Source organism: Musa acuminata, chromosome BXJ2-6, assembly GCF_036884655.1.
Source record: "Musa acuminata AAA Group cultivar baxijiao chromosome BXJ2-6, Cavendish_Baxijiao_AAA, whole genome shotgun sequence".
Classification (NCBI taxonomy): Eukaryota; Viridiplantae; Streptophyta; class Magnoliopsida; order Zingiberales; family Musaceae; genus Musa; species Musa acuminata.
The window spans coordinates 39,255,001-39,274,594 of record NC_088343.1 but is presented as its reverse complement, the minus strand read 5'-3'; the positions used below and the strand labels follow the sequence as shown (position 1 = coordinate 39,274,594).

The 19,594-nt window shown below is 37.7% G+C and overlaps 3 protein-coding genes across 4 annotated transcripts; 1 reads left to right on the top strand and 2 right to left on the bottom strand.

Annotated features, from left to right (window-relative positions):
- The first annotated feature begins 709 nt into the window (after positions 1 to 709).
- Positions 710 to 4,149, top strand: LOC135615528 (protein FLX-like 4). Its single transcript, XM_065114165.1, has 4 exons — positions 710 to 851; positions 2,636 to 3,211; positions 3,321 to 3,439; positions 3,546 to 4,149. Exons 2-4 carry the CDS (start codon positions 2,661 to 2,663, stop codon positions 3,830 to 3,832), a joined length of 957 nt encoding a protein of 318 aa, XP_064970237.1. The 5' UTR covers positions 710 to 851; positions 2,636 to 2,660; the 3' UTR covers positions 3,833 to 4,149.
- A 914-nt stretch (positions 4,150 to 5,063) lies between these two features.
- Positions 5,064 to 8,059, bottom strand: LOC103989288 (pentatricopeptide repeat-containing protein At5g19020, mitochondrial). Its single transcript, XM_009408092.3, has 3 exons — positions 5,916 to 8,059; positions 5,619 to 5,712; positions 5,064 to 5,442 (listed from the first exon to the last, which is right to left on the bottom strand). Exon 1 carries the CDS (start codon positions 8,017 to 8,019, stop codon positions 5,938 to 5,940), a length of 2,082 nt encoding a protein of 693 aa, XP_009406367.2. The 5' UTR covers positions 8,020 to 8,059; the 3' UTR covers positions 5,064 to 5,442; positions 5,619 to 5,712; positions 5,916 to 5,937.
- A 6,792-nt stretch (positions 8,060 to 14,851) lies between these two features.
- On the bottom strand, positions 14,852 to 17,336 carry LOC103989287 (uncharacterized). 2 transcript variants are annotated; one of them, XM_009408089.3, is made up of 2 exons: positions 16,753 to 17,336; positions 14,852 to 16,407 (listed from the first exon to the last, which is right to left on the bottom strand). In XM_009408089.3, exons 1-2 carry the CDS (start codon positions 16,879 to 16,881, stop codon positions 15,304 to 15,306), a joined length of 1,233 nt encoding a protein of 410 aa, XP_009406364.2. In that variant the 5' UTR covers positions 16,882 to 17,336; the 3' UTR covers positions 14,852 to 15,303. The 2 variants fall into 2 exon arrangements, with proteins under 2 accessions (XP_009406364.2, XP_009406366.2); XM_009408091.3 differs by having other exon boundaries at positions 14,852 to 16,404; positions 16,753 to 17,333.
- Positions 17,337 to 19,594: the final 2,258 nt, after the last annotated feature.

Genomic DNA, 19,594 nt, shown 5'->3' with positions numbered 1-19,594 from the left:
TGGCCGAAATGGATTGATTATTTATTCATTTGAACATTGATCACATTTTTTTATGCATAGAAGTAGACTAAATAACTGATAAAAATACAAATAAAAATAAGAACTATTAAGACATATGCAAATAAATATCAAAATTTGTTATTATATTAAATGGCATGATCATTTTTCATTATTTTACTTTTATTGTATTTTTTTAGACATATTTTAAATATACAATATGATTTTAAAGTGCATGAATTTTATGTTAATTTTTTACCACCCATAATTTAAAAACGAATATATTATATTAAATCTTATATATTATATGTATTTTATATCGATATTATTTTAAAAAATAAATATAATTTCGTAATTTAATAACATTGTAACGATATAATTATAACTTAAAACATAACGAATTTGAGTCACATGAGACTAGTTGTAATTGCTGATTTTAGGGACATTTGTAGTTCAATTTTGATGTACTTTGATTTTGATTCTCCAATCAACTATAACACAATCACCTTATTATTATTATTATTATTATTATTATTATTATTATTATTATTATTATTATTATTATTATTTGATTTAAAATTTCTACGATCGAGAAAAAAATATGAAATAAATAAATAAATATATTATTATTATTATTGTTATTGTTATTATTATTATTATTTTAAAGTCTAATTTATGAACTCCTTTTTTATATTCTTTTTTGCCGTCTCTTTCTTCCCGGTTCTCTGGAGTCGCAGTGGGAAGGGACGCGATTAGGGCTCCGGTCGACACCTACACCGGGCCTCCGTCGCAGCTCCACCGTTCCACCGCCGTCGCTCCGTCGTCAATCCACAGCATAATCAGCGCGCTCCGACGTAAGGCTCTCTCTCTCTTTTCCACCCTGGGCGTCCTCGCTCGCACTCTCCTGCCCCCTTGTGATTACGACTTATGGTTAGGGTTTTGTTGGGAGCAATTGCTGACTTTGTGTTGGTACATGATTAGTCCACAACTAAATTCAGAAGCTCTTTGGTTTTTCTTTCTTTTAGCCTATTGCCCGAGAAATGCAAATTGTATTTATATTTATGGTTAAAAGATACGATTTTTATTTCTTAACAAATATGTTAATAGAAGAGAAGATAAGAAAACACAGAAATCAATCTTTTATTTTGTAGAATAAACAGTTGTTTTTTATCATTTGCTTAACTTTGCTGCTCGCCCCAACTTCTTGGAAGAGGAATAAGATCTTTGGAACTTGATGGATCTCTTCCTAAATCACAAAGACGAGGGTCATAATTCACGCTAGTTCGAGTGGAACCAACCAGAGTCACATTCCTTCGTTCGTCTCTTTGAAAAGGGTTTTTTGCAAGACAGAAAGATATGCTAGAGCCTTCTTCGACAATCCTCTGCCGGCACTCAAGTCAGTAGGGAGTTCCCAAGGGCTAGGGATTCATGGAACCCCGAGTCCAAGTGAAAGTAATTGTAGGAAAGTTAAAATTAGGATTGAAGTGAGTGAATGTGTCCTATTATTACCATACGGGATTGGTTACATAATGTACAATTAGGGAGGAACTTTTTGTACTTTTCATGGTGATAGGGGACATCCTCTATGTCTGTGATACACGGGATGACTCCTGACCGGTAATGATGCTAACCAGGGGAGTGGTGACTGCCATGGAAAATTATGTTTGGTGCTTGGCAGGAGGCATCTGAAACTTGACAGGGGAAGTGGTCTCTGGTGCAAAGGGCAGTTTTTGGTCGGATCGATGGGAATTGTGATTGGCGTAGGAACAATGCCCAGTCAAAAAGTGATGCCTGATGCAAGGCCTTTTGGCTTGCTGTCTTTTTCGTACTAGGGGCCAAACCGTATGATGTAGACGTGTTGGGTCGCACTGGGTCGTCCTTCCTCCCTAATTCAGGTGGGGAATGTTGACTTGGAGGGTGTTGATGTAGACGTGTTGTAGCAGGATTGGTGTCGGTATATTGTTCCTCGTTAGAACCAGTGATGGTGGTGGAAGGTGCTAGGATGTTCTACTCATCTTAACTTTGTTAACTAGCACCAACAATATAGTAGTAATGTTCTTGTGATGTAGATAAATACGCATGATCTAGGGATTGCAGCAGTGCAGGCTACAGTTGAATAAATTAAAAGAACTTAACAATTTTGTTTTTGTGGTTTTGATGGCTTTGGTTTCATTCTTTAGACCATTTTGAGGGCTAGATGGTACACACAACAAAAGATTTTTGGGGAAGCTTGTAGACCCTTCATCTTATTTTTCATCTTGACCTATGTAAATTATACCAAAGCTGCTAGTAGATATATAAGATAAAGTGATTCTGGGAATGACTACTAACGTTGTCTTATGATAATTAAAGGTGAAGTCTGCTGGATCTTTACAAAGACATGAAAGCTTATGCATTCTGTATATAGTGGTGTGGGTACCAATTATCGGAGACACATTTTCAAACAATATATTTTTTGACGAATAATCGCACAAACTATTTTGTCATGGACAACAGAATGGCATGGATTTTATTCCTTATAATCTGGATCTCTGGACATGTGAATTTGTCGTGTTCTCTTTTAATTCTTCTCTTACCGAAAGTTTCTTTTCAACATTTATACTAACAACATGTTAAATATTTAATTCAATACATTTAGATCCTATACAAGTGAATTTGGAAGCATGGATGCCCATGGACGTATGCCATCATCTTATGGGCGACGGCCTATCCAAGCTCCTGGAATGATGCGCCATGGACCACTTCCCGGGCCAGGTCCTGCTGATCATCACCCCAGAGAAGCCCTTCTTCCACCTGAGCACCTCGAAAAAAAGGTTGCAATTCAAGAAGCTGAGATGGAAAGGATTGCAAGAGAAAACCAGAGATTCGCGGAGAGTAATGTGGCCATGAGACAGGAGCTCGTTGCTACTCAGAAAGAAATGCAGAGAGTGCAGGCTTATCTTGGAAGTATCCATACTGAAAGTGATATCCAAATTAGGGGATTACTGGAGAAGATTGGGAAACTGGAAGATGATATCCATTCTGGTGATGTGGTGAAGAAGGAACTCCAACAAGCACATTTGGAGGCACAGAACCTGATAACTGTGAGACAGGAACTCTCTGCTGAGATACAGGTCGTGACAGAAGAACTACAAAAATCAACGGCAGGCTTCAAAAAGTTGCCTGAGATGCATTCTGAGTTAGATGGCTTGAGACAGGAGCACCAGACATTACGGTGTGTTGTGTGGTTCTTATATCCTTTGGAATTTTTCTTCATTAATTTTTTCCTTTGTTTTGTTTCTGAGATAATAACTAAATTGCAATTTTTTTTCTTTTTGGAAAAGTGCTACTTTTGAATATGAGAAGGGTTTGAATATCGAGCAAGTGGAGCGGATGCGTGCCATGGAGAAAAACCTGATGTCTATGGCCAAAGAAGTCGAGAGGCTGAGAGCTGAAGTGACAGGTACTGAACAGATAATAAATGGTATTTATTTTTCTGATCTTGTCTTTGTGTATATTTTGATTGTTCTATCTAGTCACATTTTTCTTGAAATTCCTCTGTGAAACAGCACCCAACCAATATGGAGGTATGCATCAGACAGCAGGACAAGGCACTGGTTATCCAAATCACAGCTTTAGCATGGGAGGTGGTGGCTACATGGCTGGTAGCCATGTTCCCATTGTAAACTATGCAGATGCAGGTTTTGGCTATGCTAATCCTGCCCACTATACTGAAGCACATGGAAGGCCTCAAGCTCACATGACCAGTGGGGCATCGGCCGAGGGAATTGATTCTTATGGTGGCATGAGTACTGCAAGCGGTACGAACATTTATGGAGGGTCTCAAGCTCGCTGACCAGAGCACACCAACCGGAGAGAAACCACTAATCTTTGGTGTCGCGACCGGAATTGTTTCATACAATTTGACAAGAGGAGATTTATGACCTACTGGAAAGTCGAATTTGATGGTCCATCATCCAAGCATTAGTCTTTTATCTATCGTACCTAATTGACTGGTCACATAGTTTGCTGATGTTGTTGGGCACTTTCCGGTTGGATTGCTGTGATGCATGTTGAAGGACAATCATAAACGGAATGACCAAAGCAATATGGGACACTGTACACTGTAATGTTTCTCATCTTAATGTATTTCCATTTAGTTGTCATCGTTTAGCGATTTGTTTAGATCTTTTGCGTGAATTACTTTAATTCTGGATACCAAGTCTGAACCAGAAAACCTATCAAGCATAGTTGCTGAGGATGCGTTTATGTATATAGAGTTACAATGTTGCAATTGCCCCCAATATATAGGTCTTTGGTCTCCATTTGCTTCACACCATCTGAGGTTGTCGTATCAATGTCATGCATAGGGAGCTTTCGTGTATTCATGTGTTTGTGTCCAACATACATATAAATGCACGTAGAAATGAACATATGTTTGTGTACAATTTAGATTAATTGGAGATTATATTCAACATGGCAAGCTTTCAAAAGGCTTAAAGTAAGTTATGTTGGAAACAATTGTTAAGCCTTGGGAATCTTGAGCAGCTAAGGCATGCTTAGCTTGCTTGCTCTTATCATATATATATGGCTGTGGAGAATTTTCTGCAGTTGATATATTACTTCGATGAGTGGCTACAGGAAATCCGAAATTGTCATGCATTTGGGTGGTTGTATTATTTAACCAGTACATGGAGGCCTCGATCTAATTTTGGGTATTGGACGTATGCCAAGTCGGAATGATTTGAGACTAGAACAAGCTTATGGATCAAGTATGGTGGGATGGAGACGATGATGGAAGGCGAGTGACGAAATGCCACATAGAAACTTCGCAATGTCGCAACCATAGTCATATCGTCAAATGGTGAAGGTGATCGATCATACATCGACAACAACCCTAATTCATGGTATATAGACTCATATATTTTGAAATCCTTGCATTAAATAGTTGTTATTATAAAAAAGGGTGTAATATATTGCTATGATTAACTCATATAATGAGATATAGACAGAGAAAAACTAAGTAACCCAACTTTGCATCAATCGAAAGACCTTTCTAAGTATTCAAAGTTCAGCAACCATAGTCGTGCAGAGAAGAAGATGCTCGTGTGGCTACAACAACCCTCGTTCATGTTATGTTATATAGATGGTAAGAGTCCCCTTCATCAATTAATTATTATCATGAAAAAGGGCTAATCTTTTACTATGATTAATTTATGTCAACACCAATTCAGAATAAGGAGTACAACTCGAGTGGTGGCGGCGATGTCAACTGAAGCAGCCCAACTCTCCTCAACTATGTGGTAGAGCTATACATTGATTGTGGTTGGCTCCAACCCTGCCCGCAACCTCATCCTCGCTTTTAAACCATCGCCACCATGGTCGACGAGTCCCCCTTTCCTCTCCCGTCCTCCATCTTTGGATTGAGCGGTTCGGTGTTTGAAGAGGTAGTGTCTGAAACAACGACTAAAAGAGAAAGGATCTCTGAGCGCCAACTCATGAATCTGATTCTAGTGTTCTTTTGTAACTGTTTTCAGAGGAAAACTTTTTATATTTTTAGTAATATTAAAGTGAGGCATTTTCTACACCAGAAAATGGATCTTTTGAGTTGAGCACATATATGATTATAATGGAACTTTTACCTTAAAACATCTAAGGACTTGTCTTGACTAGGATCTGCTGCTGCTGCTGCTGGTCATGACACATCCATGGGCTACTGCAACTTTGCTTCAACATCTGAATCAATCCAACTATAGATTAGTCACAACTTCTCTTTCAAGTAGTCTGGAAATGAATAACTTGGAATGTAAAGGGAGGGGGGGGTTCAGCTTGATTGATTCTTCCCCAACCATACATACAAAAACAGCTTTCATCCTCCTTCTCAATGCTTATCAACTATTGTTACTACAAATAAACAAAGCATTTCTCAGTGAAATTACCTGATATCGTGCCAATTAGTTGTCATAGAATGCCACTCCAACCCGGTGTTTTGTCCAATCTACTGCTCTGCATCGCCCTCCTCACCGTAAAGACATCAGACCATCGACCTGCATCTGCATAGATGTTAGACAGAAGAATTCTTGCAGCCCCATGACTGGGTTCCAACCTAGCCAAGCTCTCTGCAGCCCTCTCCCCTATCTCAACCTTCCCATGGGTCCTCGCAGAAGCCAGCATACTTCCCCATATCATCACATCTGCCTCCATCGGCATCCACTCGATTACCCGCTCTGCCTCTTCCAAGCAACCAGCTCGTGCTAGCAGATCGACCATGCAACCATAGTGCTTGATGGTAGGCTCGATGTTGTACTCTCTTCTCATGCTCTCAAAGTATCGTCTTCCTGTGTCTAGCAAGCCATTGTGGCAGCACGCACTCAGCACCCCGATGAATGTGATGGAGTTTGGTGTGATGCTCCTACTTTGCATATCCATGAACACTTCGAGGGACATATCTGCGTGCCCGTGCATCGCCAGGCCACATATTATAGCGTTCCAAGGTGACACTGATGCTGAGTCCTTCACAATGTCAAACACGTTGAGCGCGTTTCCTATGCTGCCACGCTTTGCGTACATGTCGATGAGCCCTGCGCTCAAGTTATTGGTGAGAGGAATCCTTCTGATGGTTATGAGATCGTGGATCCACTTCCCGTAATCCAAAGTGCCCGAATCGGCGACCGCAGACAGAACACTCACCAATGTGATGTCGTTCGCTTCGTAGCCCTTGTGCTGCATTTCTTGGAAGAGCTGTAGAGCCAAGTGGGATGAGCCATTGTGGACGTAACCAGCGATCATCGTACTCCAAGAGACAACGTCTCTTTCAGGCATATTATCAAACAATTCTGCTGCTGCTTCGACCAAGTTGTTCCGCAAGAGTCCAGCCAACAAGGCATTCCAGGAAGCAACATGCGACTGGCGACCAGCTTGGAACTGAAGGCAAGCAAGATCGACCATACCGCATGAACCGTAGAAATGGATCAACGTTGACTGCACAAAGGTGTGGCGATCGAGTCCCATCTTGGTAATCGCGGCATGCAACTGCTGACCTTCCTGGACCGCAGAACAGCGCCCACATGCCGACACCAAATCAACCATCAGCACTTCATTCGGCCTCTCACCCAAATCCTGCAGCATCCCACGGTATATTCTGAGAGCTTCCTGCAATCTTTGAACCCGTAAGAACGCGTCAATCAATGTGCTCCATGAAACCAAGTCCTTGGCCGGAATTCTCTCGAACAAATCCTTGGCGTGACCGACTTGTCCGGCCTTGGCGTAGCCATTGAGCATCACGTTCCAGGTGACAGTATTCTTCTCCGGCAACGCATCGAAGGCAGATCGGGAGTCATCTATCCGGGAACAGGAAGCATAGACGTGCACCAAATTGGTCCCAACCAGGACGAAATCAACAAGCCCAAGCTTCACGCCGGCGGCGTGGATCATGCTCCCACCTCGAGGTGCGCGTAGGTGAGAGCAAGCGGAGAGGACGGTAGCCAGGGTGACCTCGTTCGGCCGGACGCCGCTGGCGACCATGTCCCGGAAGGTGGCGACGGCCTCGTCCGGGCGGCCGTTCCGGGCGAGGCCCATGATCATGGTGGTGAAGGAGACGGCGTCCCGGTGAGGCATTTCGTCGAATATCCTGCGGGCACCGGGGAGGCGGTCGGACCTGACATAGGAGGCCAGGACAATGTTCCAAGATGCGGAGTCTCGCTCGGTGTTGGGGGAGGAGAAGATGCGGAGGACGGAGTCGAGGCGGCTGCATTTGGCGTAGAAGTTGAGGAGGGCGTTGCGGACGAAGAGGTTGGAGCGGTCAAGGCCGGACTTCAGGGCGAGGCCGTGGAGCTGCTGGCCAACGGAGAGGTTGAGGGACTCGGCGCAGGATTTGAGGGCGGCGACCAGGGAGAGCGAGTCCGGGAAGCCTTCTTCTTGTTGGCTGGAGGAGAAGGAGAAGACCCGCCGGTTTACTGCGTCGGTGGAAGAAAGGATCGAAGAGAGAGAGCGAGAGGGAATTGAGGAGATAGCTCTCGTAGCACTACCACGAGTCGTGATCATCAGGCACGAACTTCATCGCATAATAGACCGATGAACAATTCATGTGTTACCGATGCAACTCTTAAAGTCTCAATCAAACCTCTGCACGAATCTTACATTGACAAGTATCACGTGATAAAGAAATGATCAAAGGCACGAGGTTACTATATATAATCATTTTTTATTGAATATGTGAATCTTTTATCAATATTAAGAAATATAAATATATTTAATAAAATTAAAATTATTTAAAAATTTTATTATATTCTTTTTTGGGTTTTTTTTTTATCTTATACTATTGAAAAGTGGAGATTCACTTAAAAGTATCGATCTAAGAGGATTATGAGATCTGATTTAATTTTATACGTAATGATCATCTAATTATAAAAGAATTATAAAGGATTAATCTTATTCTTCCCTATTTATTTAAACTTAGTAAATGACAGAAACCTTTAGATAGCTTCACACAAAAGTAATTGCAATAATAAACATTGAAAGCTTTCGAATTTCAAGACAATAAATTATAAATTTAATCTTATCAAATTTTAATAAAATGATTCACATCTTTAGATAATTATAAAAATTTGGAATCATCAAAATATAATATATTATAAATTTAATATATATTATAATTTATATTTGACCTTTAGTAAATTATGACTCGTTAACTAGATGGTTGAGAGATTCAACGTAAAAGGGATCTATAAAAAAAAAAAGGAAGGAAAGAAGATTAATAGGATATTTTTATTTTTAAAATCTTATTAAACTTTTATATTTTGAGCTACTAGCTTGTAGGTATATTTTTAAAGAGATAATTCTCTTTGAAAAAAATGATATTTTTCTTTTGTTCTCTCGTATCTCAATTCTTTTTCTTATCCTCTTCTCTCTTCATCTTATTTTACATCATTTGGTATCGGAGTCTTGTTATGCTCTTCGAGTACTTTCTTCTTACAATAATTACAAGGGGTAGAGGGTGACGTAACGAAAGAATGATGCAACCATATATAGATGAAATGGTTGTAGAAATTGAAGTACTAAGGAGACATGTGGAAGAGTTTACTATGTGCCTTAAACATCAAGAAACCCATGACTTTAGAGGCTTAAGTTATATTTATGCGAGTGATGTATTCGAAGATACGATCGATTCTCTTTGCATCCAAAGAAGTTGTAACAGACTCATCTATGGAGAGATATTTTCATGCAAATGATAATATCAAGATTGACTTACCAAAGTTCTATGATCAATTTCAGCCTAAAGAGTTTTTTGATTGGCTTAGTACCGTTGAGAAATTCTTTAAATACAAGGAAATATTCAAAGATTGAAAAGTAAAATTAATTACTATAAAGCTTCCCGATTATGCTTCAATATGGTAGGACAAGATGCAATAGCCATGCGTTCGGAAAGGAAAGATAAAAATTTCAACTTGAGAGAAGATGAAATCTTGGTTCCATGAGAATTTTCTTCCATTTGATTATGTTCAAACTCTTTTTTCATATTTTAACAACCTTTAGCATAGCAAAACCGTCATCAACTACATTGAAGAATTCCACAAGTTGATGACCCGAAATAATACTCAAGAGATGGAAGAACAACTTGTTGCAAGATATGTCGATGGCTATGGAGATAAATAAAGATGCAATGACTATGGAGGTTATCTTATGCTTATCAATTAGCGCTAAAAGTTAAAGTAAAACTTACTTAACGTGGAGCAAAGAGATATTCTAATGTTCCTTTACCCGTCTAAAGTTGACTCCACTCGTTATAATGCTAGTAGATCAAAAGCTAATAGAATCATCAAAAATACATCCGAATTAACTCCTACCAACTATGGATGATAATCTAGTCGCACCAATCACCTTCCTACTTTCTTTAAATGCAAACATGTGGGATACTACGTGAACGAGTGCTTAAATAGATGAGTTAACTTTACCGAAGAAAAAGATATTAATAAATAATTTAAAGATAAAAAATTAATATATGATAAATACCACGATGAGGCTTATGAAGAAATTACATCCGAAGAAGGTGAATGCTTGGTAATCCATAGAGCGCTTGCTACTCAAAGAGATGATTTGAAGAATGGTTACAAAATAATATTTTCAAGACATGTTACAAGTCTTAAAATAAAATTTGTTCTCTTATTATTGATATTGACAATTATGAGAATATTGTGTCTTAAGATATGGTAGACAAGCTTAAGCTCAAGACAAAACCACAGTTAAAGAAAGACAATGAGGTACAAATTACTAATCGATACCTAGTTTCTTTTTCGATGAAAAAAAAATTATAAAGATAATGTATGGTGTGATATAGTATCGATAGATTTTAGTCGTATACTCTTAGAAAGATCATGACAATATCATAAATATGCTATCCATGATGGTAGAAAGAACACCTGTACTTTTAAATTCAATGGAGTTAGAAGTATATTTTTGCCATGCAAAAAGTAAGTTTACAAGAGAAATAACTTCATTATTTTAAATAAGTTTACAAGAGAGCGAAAAAAGTGGAGTTGTATTTATATTAGTTGCTAAAGAATGCATACAACATATAGAAATTTATGGTGAAGTAAAAATAATTTGGAGGAATTCAAAAGCATCTACTCTTAAGAACTTCCTAGTGGCTTACCTCTTCTTCGAGACATTCAACATTGAATCAATCTAATTCTAAGAGCAATTTTGTCAAACAAATCTCACTACCAAATGAGCCCAAAAGAATATAAAAAATTGAATAGACAAGTTATAGACCTATTATACAAGAGTTATATTTTAGAAAGCTTAAGCATGTGTTTCGTTCCGCTCTATTGACTTTAAAGAAAGATAAAACTAGGCAGATGTATCGATAATCGAGCAATCAATCAGATTATCATCAAGTACAGATTTTCTATTCCCATGTGGAGGATATGCACAATTTTTTTGTTATGCTCGGTAGTGCACAATTTTTTTCTAAAATCGATTTTTGAAGCAGTTATCACCAAATCCATATTAAACTAAGAGATGAATGAAAAATTAATTTTTAAGACTCGAGAATATTTATATGAATGACTAACTATGTCATTTAGACCTTTAAATGCTTCGAGCACCTTTATGTGGGTAATGAATAAAATTCTATGCCCTTATATTAAGAAGTTTTTTATTGTTTACTTTGATGATATTCTAATTTATAGTCATAACAAACTTCATATTGAACATTTGAGAACTATCTTATCAACAATGAAAGCAACAAAATTATACATAAATCTTAAGAAGTATTCCTTCATGACCTCTAGCCTAGCTTTTCTAGGCTTCACCTTTAACCCCTGTCGGTATCTAAGTGGATTATGAGAAGATTGAAGTTATCTAGACTTAGCTAACACTAACATTCCTACAAAATATTCAGAGTTTTCATAGGTTGACATTCTTTTATCATTAATTTATTCAAAATTTTAGTACAATTGCAGCTCCTCTAACTGACTACATAAAGAAATAAGTGTTTGAATGGACACTTGTGGCAAACAAGAAAGGTGAAATTATTTACTGCTTTTATTCTTGTATTATTAGATCTTTCTAAAATATTTGAAGTTGATTATGATGCCTCTTATGTGGTATTGGTGGAGTACTTAGCCAAGAAGGACATCCACTTGCATTCTTTAGTGAAAAGTTTAACAATACAAGAAAAAATTATTCAACCTATGATATTTGAATTTTATGCTATTGTTCAAGCAGTACGATAATTTGAAACCTTATTTGATTCAAAGAGAATTTATCTTAAATTATGATCATAAACCTCTTAAACATATAAATTCTCAAGCAAATCTTAATAGATGACATGTAACATGGGTGACATTTTTACAAAAGTATACTTTTGTCATGAAGTATAAGAATAAAATGTGTAATAAAATTGTAAATGTACTAAGTCAATGATTAGGGTTTCTTAATACTATACAAGCCAAACTAAAATGATTTGATGAAATAAGAAGTACTTATTGTAATAATGAAGATATTGAGGAAACATAAAAGTTATGTACAAGTGAGTATCATAAAATTGAAGATGATTTTCTCTTTCATGCAATCCAACTTTGTATTTATAAATATTATCTAAGAGAGTATTGAATTGCACTATAATGGATTAGAAGGTCATTTTGGGAGAGACAAAACAATACTTCTCATCAAAGTGAAATATTTTTTACCAATAATTTGTCAAGATGTTACACGTTATGTGAAATGATATTAGTAAAATATTTTTGCTAAACTTGAAAAGGGCAAACTCAAAATCTTTGATATATATATACTTTTTTATTAATTCCTAATGCTTCGTGCAAAGATATTAGTATGGATTTTATGATTGATTTATCGAAAACTCAAAACGGTATAGATTCTATCTTTGTTGTTGTTGATCGATTTTCTAAAATGACATTTTATTCGTTGCAAGAAAACCATGGATGCTAACGTTTAATTTCAATGAAGTGATCAAACTTCACAAAATTCCTAAATCTTTCACATCAGATATCATAAATTTAATTATTTTTAGAGAATTTTTGGAAGAAATTTGACACCAACCTATTATATAGTAGTGTTTATCATCCTCAAACAATTGGACAAACTAAGATTGTTAATAGAACTTTGGGTAATATGTTTCAATCCTTTGTTGAAAAGATCAAAATAATGGGATCTCATGCTAATGCTGAATTCGCTTATAACTCTTTGGTTAATCATTCTATAGGCAAGAGTCTATTTGAGATTATTTATGATCGCATTTTACCTCATTATCTAGATCTTGCTAAAATACCTTAATCACGTTTATCAAGTTCAAAGGGAGAGGATTTTGCTATTATCATGATAAAAATTCATAAAGAAGCAAAGAAAACACTTAAGGTAACAACCAAGTTTAGAAAGAAAAGGCTAACAAGCAATATCTTATGATGATTTTTGAAGAAGGAGATCTTATTTGAGTATTCTTGAAAAAAAAACGTTTTTCAATAAAAACTCTCAATAAACTCAAAGAAAAAATGGTCACTGTGAAGTTTTTAAGAGAATTAATGACAATGCTTACAAGATTGAACTTCCTCCTAACGTTCACACTCACTCAACATTTAACGTTTAAGATAATAATAATGACAACTCGAGTTATTTATCATCCGGAGAGAATGATACAATGCATAATGAGTATTGAATGCTCCCAAGTTACAGGACAATAAATTTCAAGCTTAACCCTATCAAATTTCTAAAAAATGATTCATATTTTAAGATAATTATAAAAAAATTAAAATCATCAAAGTACAATGCACCATGAATTTAATATATTTTATAATATATGCTTGATTCTTAATAAGTTAAATGATTCATATCTTGAGATAATTATGAAAATTTAAAATCATCAAAGTACAATGCATCATTAATTTAATATATATTATAATATATACTTGATTCTTAATAAGTTGTGACTCATTAACTGGGTAGTCGAGAGATTCAATGTCCGAAGGATGTATAAAAGGGAAAGAAAGAAAGATTAATGGGACATTTTCATCTTTCAAATTTTATTAAGTTATCTCTTTGAAAAAAAAAAGAGTTTAGTTTTTTTTTCTCTTTATCTTATTTCACATCATGATTTATCATTAACAACATAAATAAACAGGTCTTTAGATCTATGGAGATTGGCACAAGTGAGATAAGCTAAAACTCTTTCAAGATGATAAAAATTTCTATCAACATTTCAGACATAATAAATAAATATTATTACCAAAATTGTATAATAAACTTGAAGGTGCTATTTAGTTTAGTTGGTAAAAATCTAACCATATCCCCTTTGTTAAGAAAAAGGATACTGCACAATAGATTTGGTAGTAAAATCTTATAACCAATATTTTTTGTTCTCCATTTCTGATCCCCAAATGAAATTACACATGAACTTTTCTCAATGTTCTTGCATTCCCTAAAAAGTTAAAATCTTCTTGAACTTCCAAGAAATTGCAAAGCTCAAAATACTTAAGCAAAACATAGGTAAAACAATATCATAGCAACATGGCAGAATCACCTACTTTTCCACAAGACATAAACTTTAATCTGCAATGCCACACAAAAATAAAGAAGTGAGACAAGATTTAAAGGGTCAATGACAAGGAAGATTGGGCATACAGAACTGCCATAGCTTGTTTGCTACATTCGCAATAACAATGAAGGTCCAAACAGTGATCCACAGGAAGCTTAACCAGGTATTTATATTATTCAATACTAAACAGGAAGTATCTGAACAAATTCCAGAGTTAATTAGATTCAAAGCTCACTCAATAAAACTAGTTTAAGGACTGATCTAAGCTTCTGTGACTCAATAAAATCAAAGTCACTATTCCTTACATATCTACATTATGGTTTTGCAGGGTCAAATCTGTTTAAAAAAGACTGCAGATGATAAGCATATGACTTCAGCTTACAGTTGGTACAGAAGGGACCATGAAGATGAAACACAAAAAGTAATTTGGTACATGCATTGGAAAAGAAGATTAGGAAACATAAGGATTAAGAAAAGATGTGTATATATATACAGATGAATAGTAAAAGAAATCCCAAGATACTGAACTCCAAATAGTTCAGAAAATCTTGATGTTTTGGAATATCTTAATGGTAGTGACACCTCCTAAATATAAAGGCAAGAATGTCATGAGTTGAATTTACCATGAAAAGATAATTTCCACCTAAGTATCTTCATGTATCTTCCAATGCTGGGGCATATGCCAGTGTATATGGAGAACATGCAGGACATCAGCAAAGTTTCAAAATCTTCAGTTGCATATAATTGCAGTCACATACACAAAAGCTGGATGCATTAGGTTTTTGGTAATGCACTCTTATATCCTCATATGGTGAAACAAACAAATGAATCCAAAAGCAGAACTCAACCAAGTCATATATTACAATCACGGAGTCTATGGTGCATCAAGCCCAGTTGGTAGAAGAATACATGAATAAATTAACTTCAGAGAAAAATGAACCCCAGAAATCAAATATTAGGAAAGGTCACTTGTTTTTTATCCTACAACAATGAGGTGTAATATCACCTGCCAAGATGGAAAGAAGGCGTGAACAATCTCCCATAGTATTCAGTCAACAGAGCTTATTCAGTGGGCCGCATGCATGCACACGGAAACTAGTAGCTCTTCAGAAAATTATTGTGCATATAAACATGACAATCTCGATGCTTGCCCTCTTCTTCGTGATAGACATCAACCTAGGTCAGAAACTCAACTTACATGTCAAGTGATGACAATCAGTCTATAGATGATGTTTTTCTGTAACATCTCAATCAGTCTACAACAGCCACTAATTTGCTTAGCCTCTTTCTCTTTTGCAGTTCCCCGGAAGGAGGTATCTGTACTGGTCAGCATTCTGAATCAGATAACCTGGAAGATTTACAACAGAGTATGTACTAGGAATTGGCCCCAGCTTGGCAATTATTTTCTGGAACGTGTGTTCCTCAGGAAGCATGTCGAAAAGGTCAGCTCCACGGCATATGACATCCTGAATTCTGAAACGATTTAAGAAATAAGCAAATCGGACACGATCAACATGGCTATATGCATTCATTTTAAAAATAAACTCGCTGATGTGCCGGAAGCAGAAGCTGCAGTGCCACCCGGAGTCTGCTAATAGGTCATCTGTCTGACGCAAATGGGCATATGTGGTCTTCCCAGCTCGGTAACGGTGAACTGAAGCCCTCCAACTATCATCATCAAGGTAGAACTCAAAGGAGTAGAGGTAGTTCCGAAGCTGGAGATGAAGCTTCTCTGGAATCTCATCGCACCACCTGAGAAGGTTGATAGTGTGACCACTAGGTATCTCATCAACATCGGACATGATCAACAAATCATCATCACTGATTCCGGCAATCCTGATAAGCTGATCCAATGCCTTCCGCTGGTAAGCCTCCTCGACAAAAGGATTCTCCCCTTTTACAAATCTCCCACCAAAAGTCCCATAAGTCAACCGTGACTCCACGAACTTGAAGCGGTGGCGGTTCTCTGCAAAGGAGAGGGGCTTCTTCAAGCCGGTGAATGTTGAATTGGACTCGAGCAGAATGAACTCCGAGACGTAAGGGCTGAGCTCGTTCCAACGAACTTCCAGGATGTCGAGCTCATTGCTGAACAAGACGGCATCGTACACACGCCTCGGCATTTCCCGGATGCCCCACCCGTGGAGCTTGCACAGGTTCTCCATGGAGACGTTCTCGTGGTAGTAATGGGGTATGGTCCTGAAGGGCTTAGGAGGGGATTCCCACAGCGGCCGAAGGAAGTAGGTGATCTTCTGGCCATGAGCGTAGATGACGAATATGAGGGTGGGAACGCCGATGAAGAGAAGCAATAGTGCCTTGAGATCGAAGACCTGGAGGGCGCACCGGAGCCGCCGGGACATGCTCAGAGCTGCTCTTGAAGCCTGCTACAGTACAATAACAGCTAAAGTTAACAAGAAAGAGAGAGGCACGCTGAAGAGAAGATCACAAATTCAGTAAAAAAATCAGATGATTCATCGATCCAGTGAGGAACTCAACGAGTTTCTACTGGCACCACAGATCCCTAGATTCGTAAAATCGAACAATCGAAAGCCCCCCGAGAAGCTCGAACTCAGGAGAGCCAAAACCAACATCATAGGGTTCTCAACGACAAATCACACGAACACGAAATCGGACACCACAAATCGCACAAAAAATATCGAAATTTGAACAAAGGAACGAACTTGTCAGATCTTCTCACAAGATCTGGAGAAATCGGGATAAAAAATTACCCCCCCGCAGACGTTCTCGCAGGAATAATCCGTCTTCTTGGAGCACGGACACCCGGCCTCCGGCATACCGAAGCAACACTTCTTCCCCAACCAAATAAGATGACCTTTTTCCCCCAAAAGATCCGCCATTTGGCCACCAGGAAAGCAAAATATCTCCGCACCGGTACGTCCCGGCACCGATCAGATCCCGCAGCCGCGGCGCCCCGGAGTGGCCGACCAACCCGATCTGCTGCCGCCCTTTCTCTTCCTCCTCCTCACAAGTTCGCGTCTCTCCCTCCCCCCTTCCCCACTGCGTCTTCCCCAAAGTTTCGGCCCCGCAGAACAGAACACAACCACGGTAATTTGTGGTTGGCTGCCTAAGACTCAAATCTCGAAAACCCAACCAAGACCCAGAACGGGACAAATTCGAGTAGCAGCAAACTATCGCTTCTGCTCGCAGCGGAGAGAGAAACGAGAGACGAGAGGGGAGTGATCGCGTGAGGGTCTTCTTATGCACAGCGCGAACACAACCACGGAAGAGGAGGAGTGGGAGAGGGAGGGGGAGGGGGAGGCGGAGGAAGTGGTTTGGGAGCCGCGCTATTGGAATCCAGGCGGCGATGATTACAAGGAAACGGACGGCTTCCACGTCTATTCCGAAGTCGGATTCGCCCACGTATTCAACGGGCCGCGTCGCGTCTCGACCTTGTCGTATGTAACCCGGTATCGATGTCATCTATGTGATTGAATGAATCATAGTTGGCAAATATCGTTGACTTCGGTCAACTCAATGGGTCATAAAAACATAAAAATAATTTTTAATTATTTTATTTTAAAAAAATATATAATGAATTTATAATAGATATTCCGAGACCACTAACCCTATGATAACACCAAATGTCACGACTCGATCAATTTATATAATATATTATAGCATCGACATAATCTAAGATTAAATAATAATAATATGTTGATCATGATCGACCTCTTATAAGCCAATGATATATGATTAAATTAGAATGTTATAATAAAAATAAGATTCTTACTCTCATATTAATGATAATATATATATATATATATATTAAAAATAAGACATGCTTATTTCGCTCCTCAGCAGTTTCAACGAATGTATTTATGCTCAATAAAAAAATTATATACTTAATTTAATAATTTTTGTAAAACAAAGGTTGGATATAATAATACGTATATCATAAAATTATACATGTAGTTTTGGAACTTATCACAGTCAAATTTTTGAGGCATTATGTGATGGTGGGCATCACGCGCTTGGATTGACATGATCCTTAGTCTTCATATGACTTGGTCCAAAAGTGTTCTTGGAATTGTTCTCCTTTTCCTAACTCATTGATCTCCTTTCCTTGACCAGTAAAAGACTTAACTCATTGTCTTGCCTAGAGAGAGAAAGAGAGGGGAATGTTCTTAGTCTTTGATGATAAGTAAATGGACAACTTGCAAGTAGAGTGGGGCTGTAGGATACCATTAGAGTCTCGTGATTGAAGGTTAACTACTGTTTCCTATCTCCTAAACTTGTTTGACCAGTGTTTCTTCTTCTTTTCTCTCTCATCTGAAGCCATTAAAAGAAATTGAAAATGTCAAGATTAGCTTTTGTAAGATGAGATGAATGGCATGACGACTGAGATACATTTTCCAACCTTTTTCCAACCTGAAAAACTAAGAGATGATGAAATGTGGAGTGTCTAATAATCCTTTTTGAACATGAATCTATGATTTGTGAGAGGATTAATAGTCATTGAAAATTAGAAAATTAATCACACAATCACAAAGTTCAGACTTCTTGAATAATAATTTTGATTTCTTGAGATTGCAAGTTTGTGGTCATCTCCTTTGTTTTCTTTCCTCCTCTATCTCAAGTTAGATTATCCTTTCTTTTAGTTGTTGTTAGCTCTCTCTCTCTCTCTCTCTCTCTCTCTCTCTCTCTCTCTATGTGCAATAGTAGCTTGGATTCCTTGGTGTTGCAAGTTTGCTGTCATCTCTCTTTTTCTTTCCTCTTTCTTTTATCTTGAGTTACTTCTAATTAAAGTCGGACTCTTAATCGATCGAATCTATAAATTGAATCTTAATATAACTGGAAATAAAATCGAACTGAATTGGAGTATGACTAGGATTGACTTTGAAAAGAAGTTGTAAGTCCATTTCATGTCCACAGAAGAATTCCAATGCTTATAGCTCTGTCAATGATGTGAAATGTCCACCAGAGTTACATCAGTGGTGAGTGGCTCAGCAACTTCTATTCCCTTCCCATGGGTGGACCAAACTGGACCACCAGTGAACATCAAGCTCTCAATGTGGACCTCAAAAGATCTATATAAGCATCTGACCACATTCCCATGATTCATGAAGCTTTGCACTTGATTACTAGTAGCATCAAAATAATGGTATCTTGATCTGCTACTCTCCTACATGTTCCTGGAGTTCCCATTGTTCTTACAAAAGCAATTTAAAGTTGCTTTGGATACTTAACAATGACACTGCATCAAAAAAGTAATGTTATTTTGATCTGCTGCTGTGCTACATGTTCCTCCTGTTGACTCTACTGTGGAGTCTCCCAGCTGCTATTATTCTTTTAACAGCAAGATAAAGTTGCTTTAGATAGTTAAAGATAACACTGCATCAAAAGTATTGTTACTCTGCTACATGTTCCTGCAACTCCTGTTAACTTTCCTATGCACTCTTCTACCTGTCATCATGCTATCATGCTGCATTATGTATTGCAGTAAGATAGTAACATAATTGAGGATGTACCAAGCAATGCTGCATGACTCATAACATTGTAATTGCAGTGTGCATCTTCATTATATATTGTGAGGTGCTCAATTAGGACCAC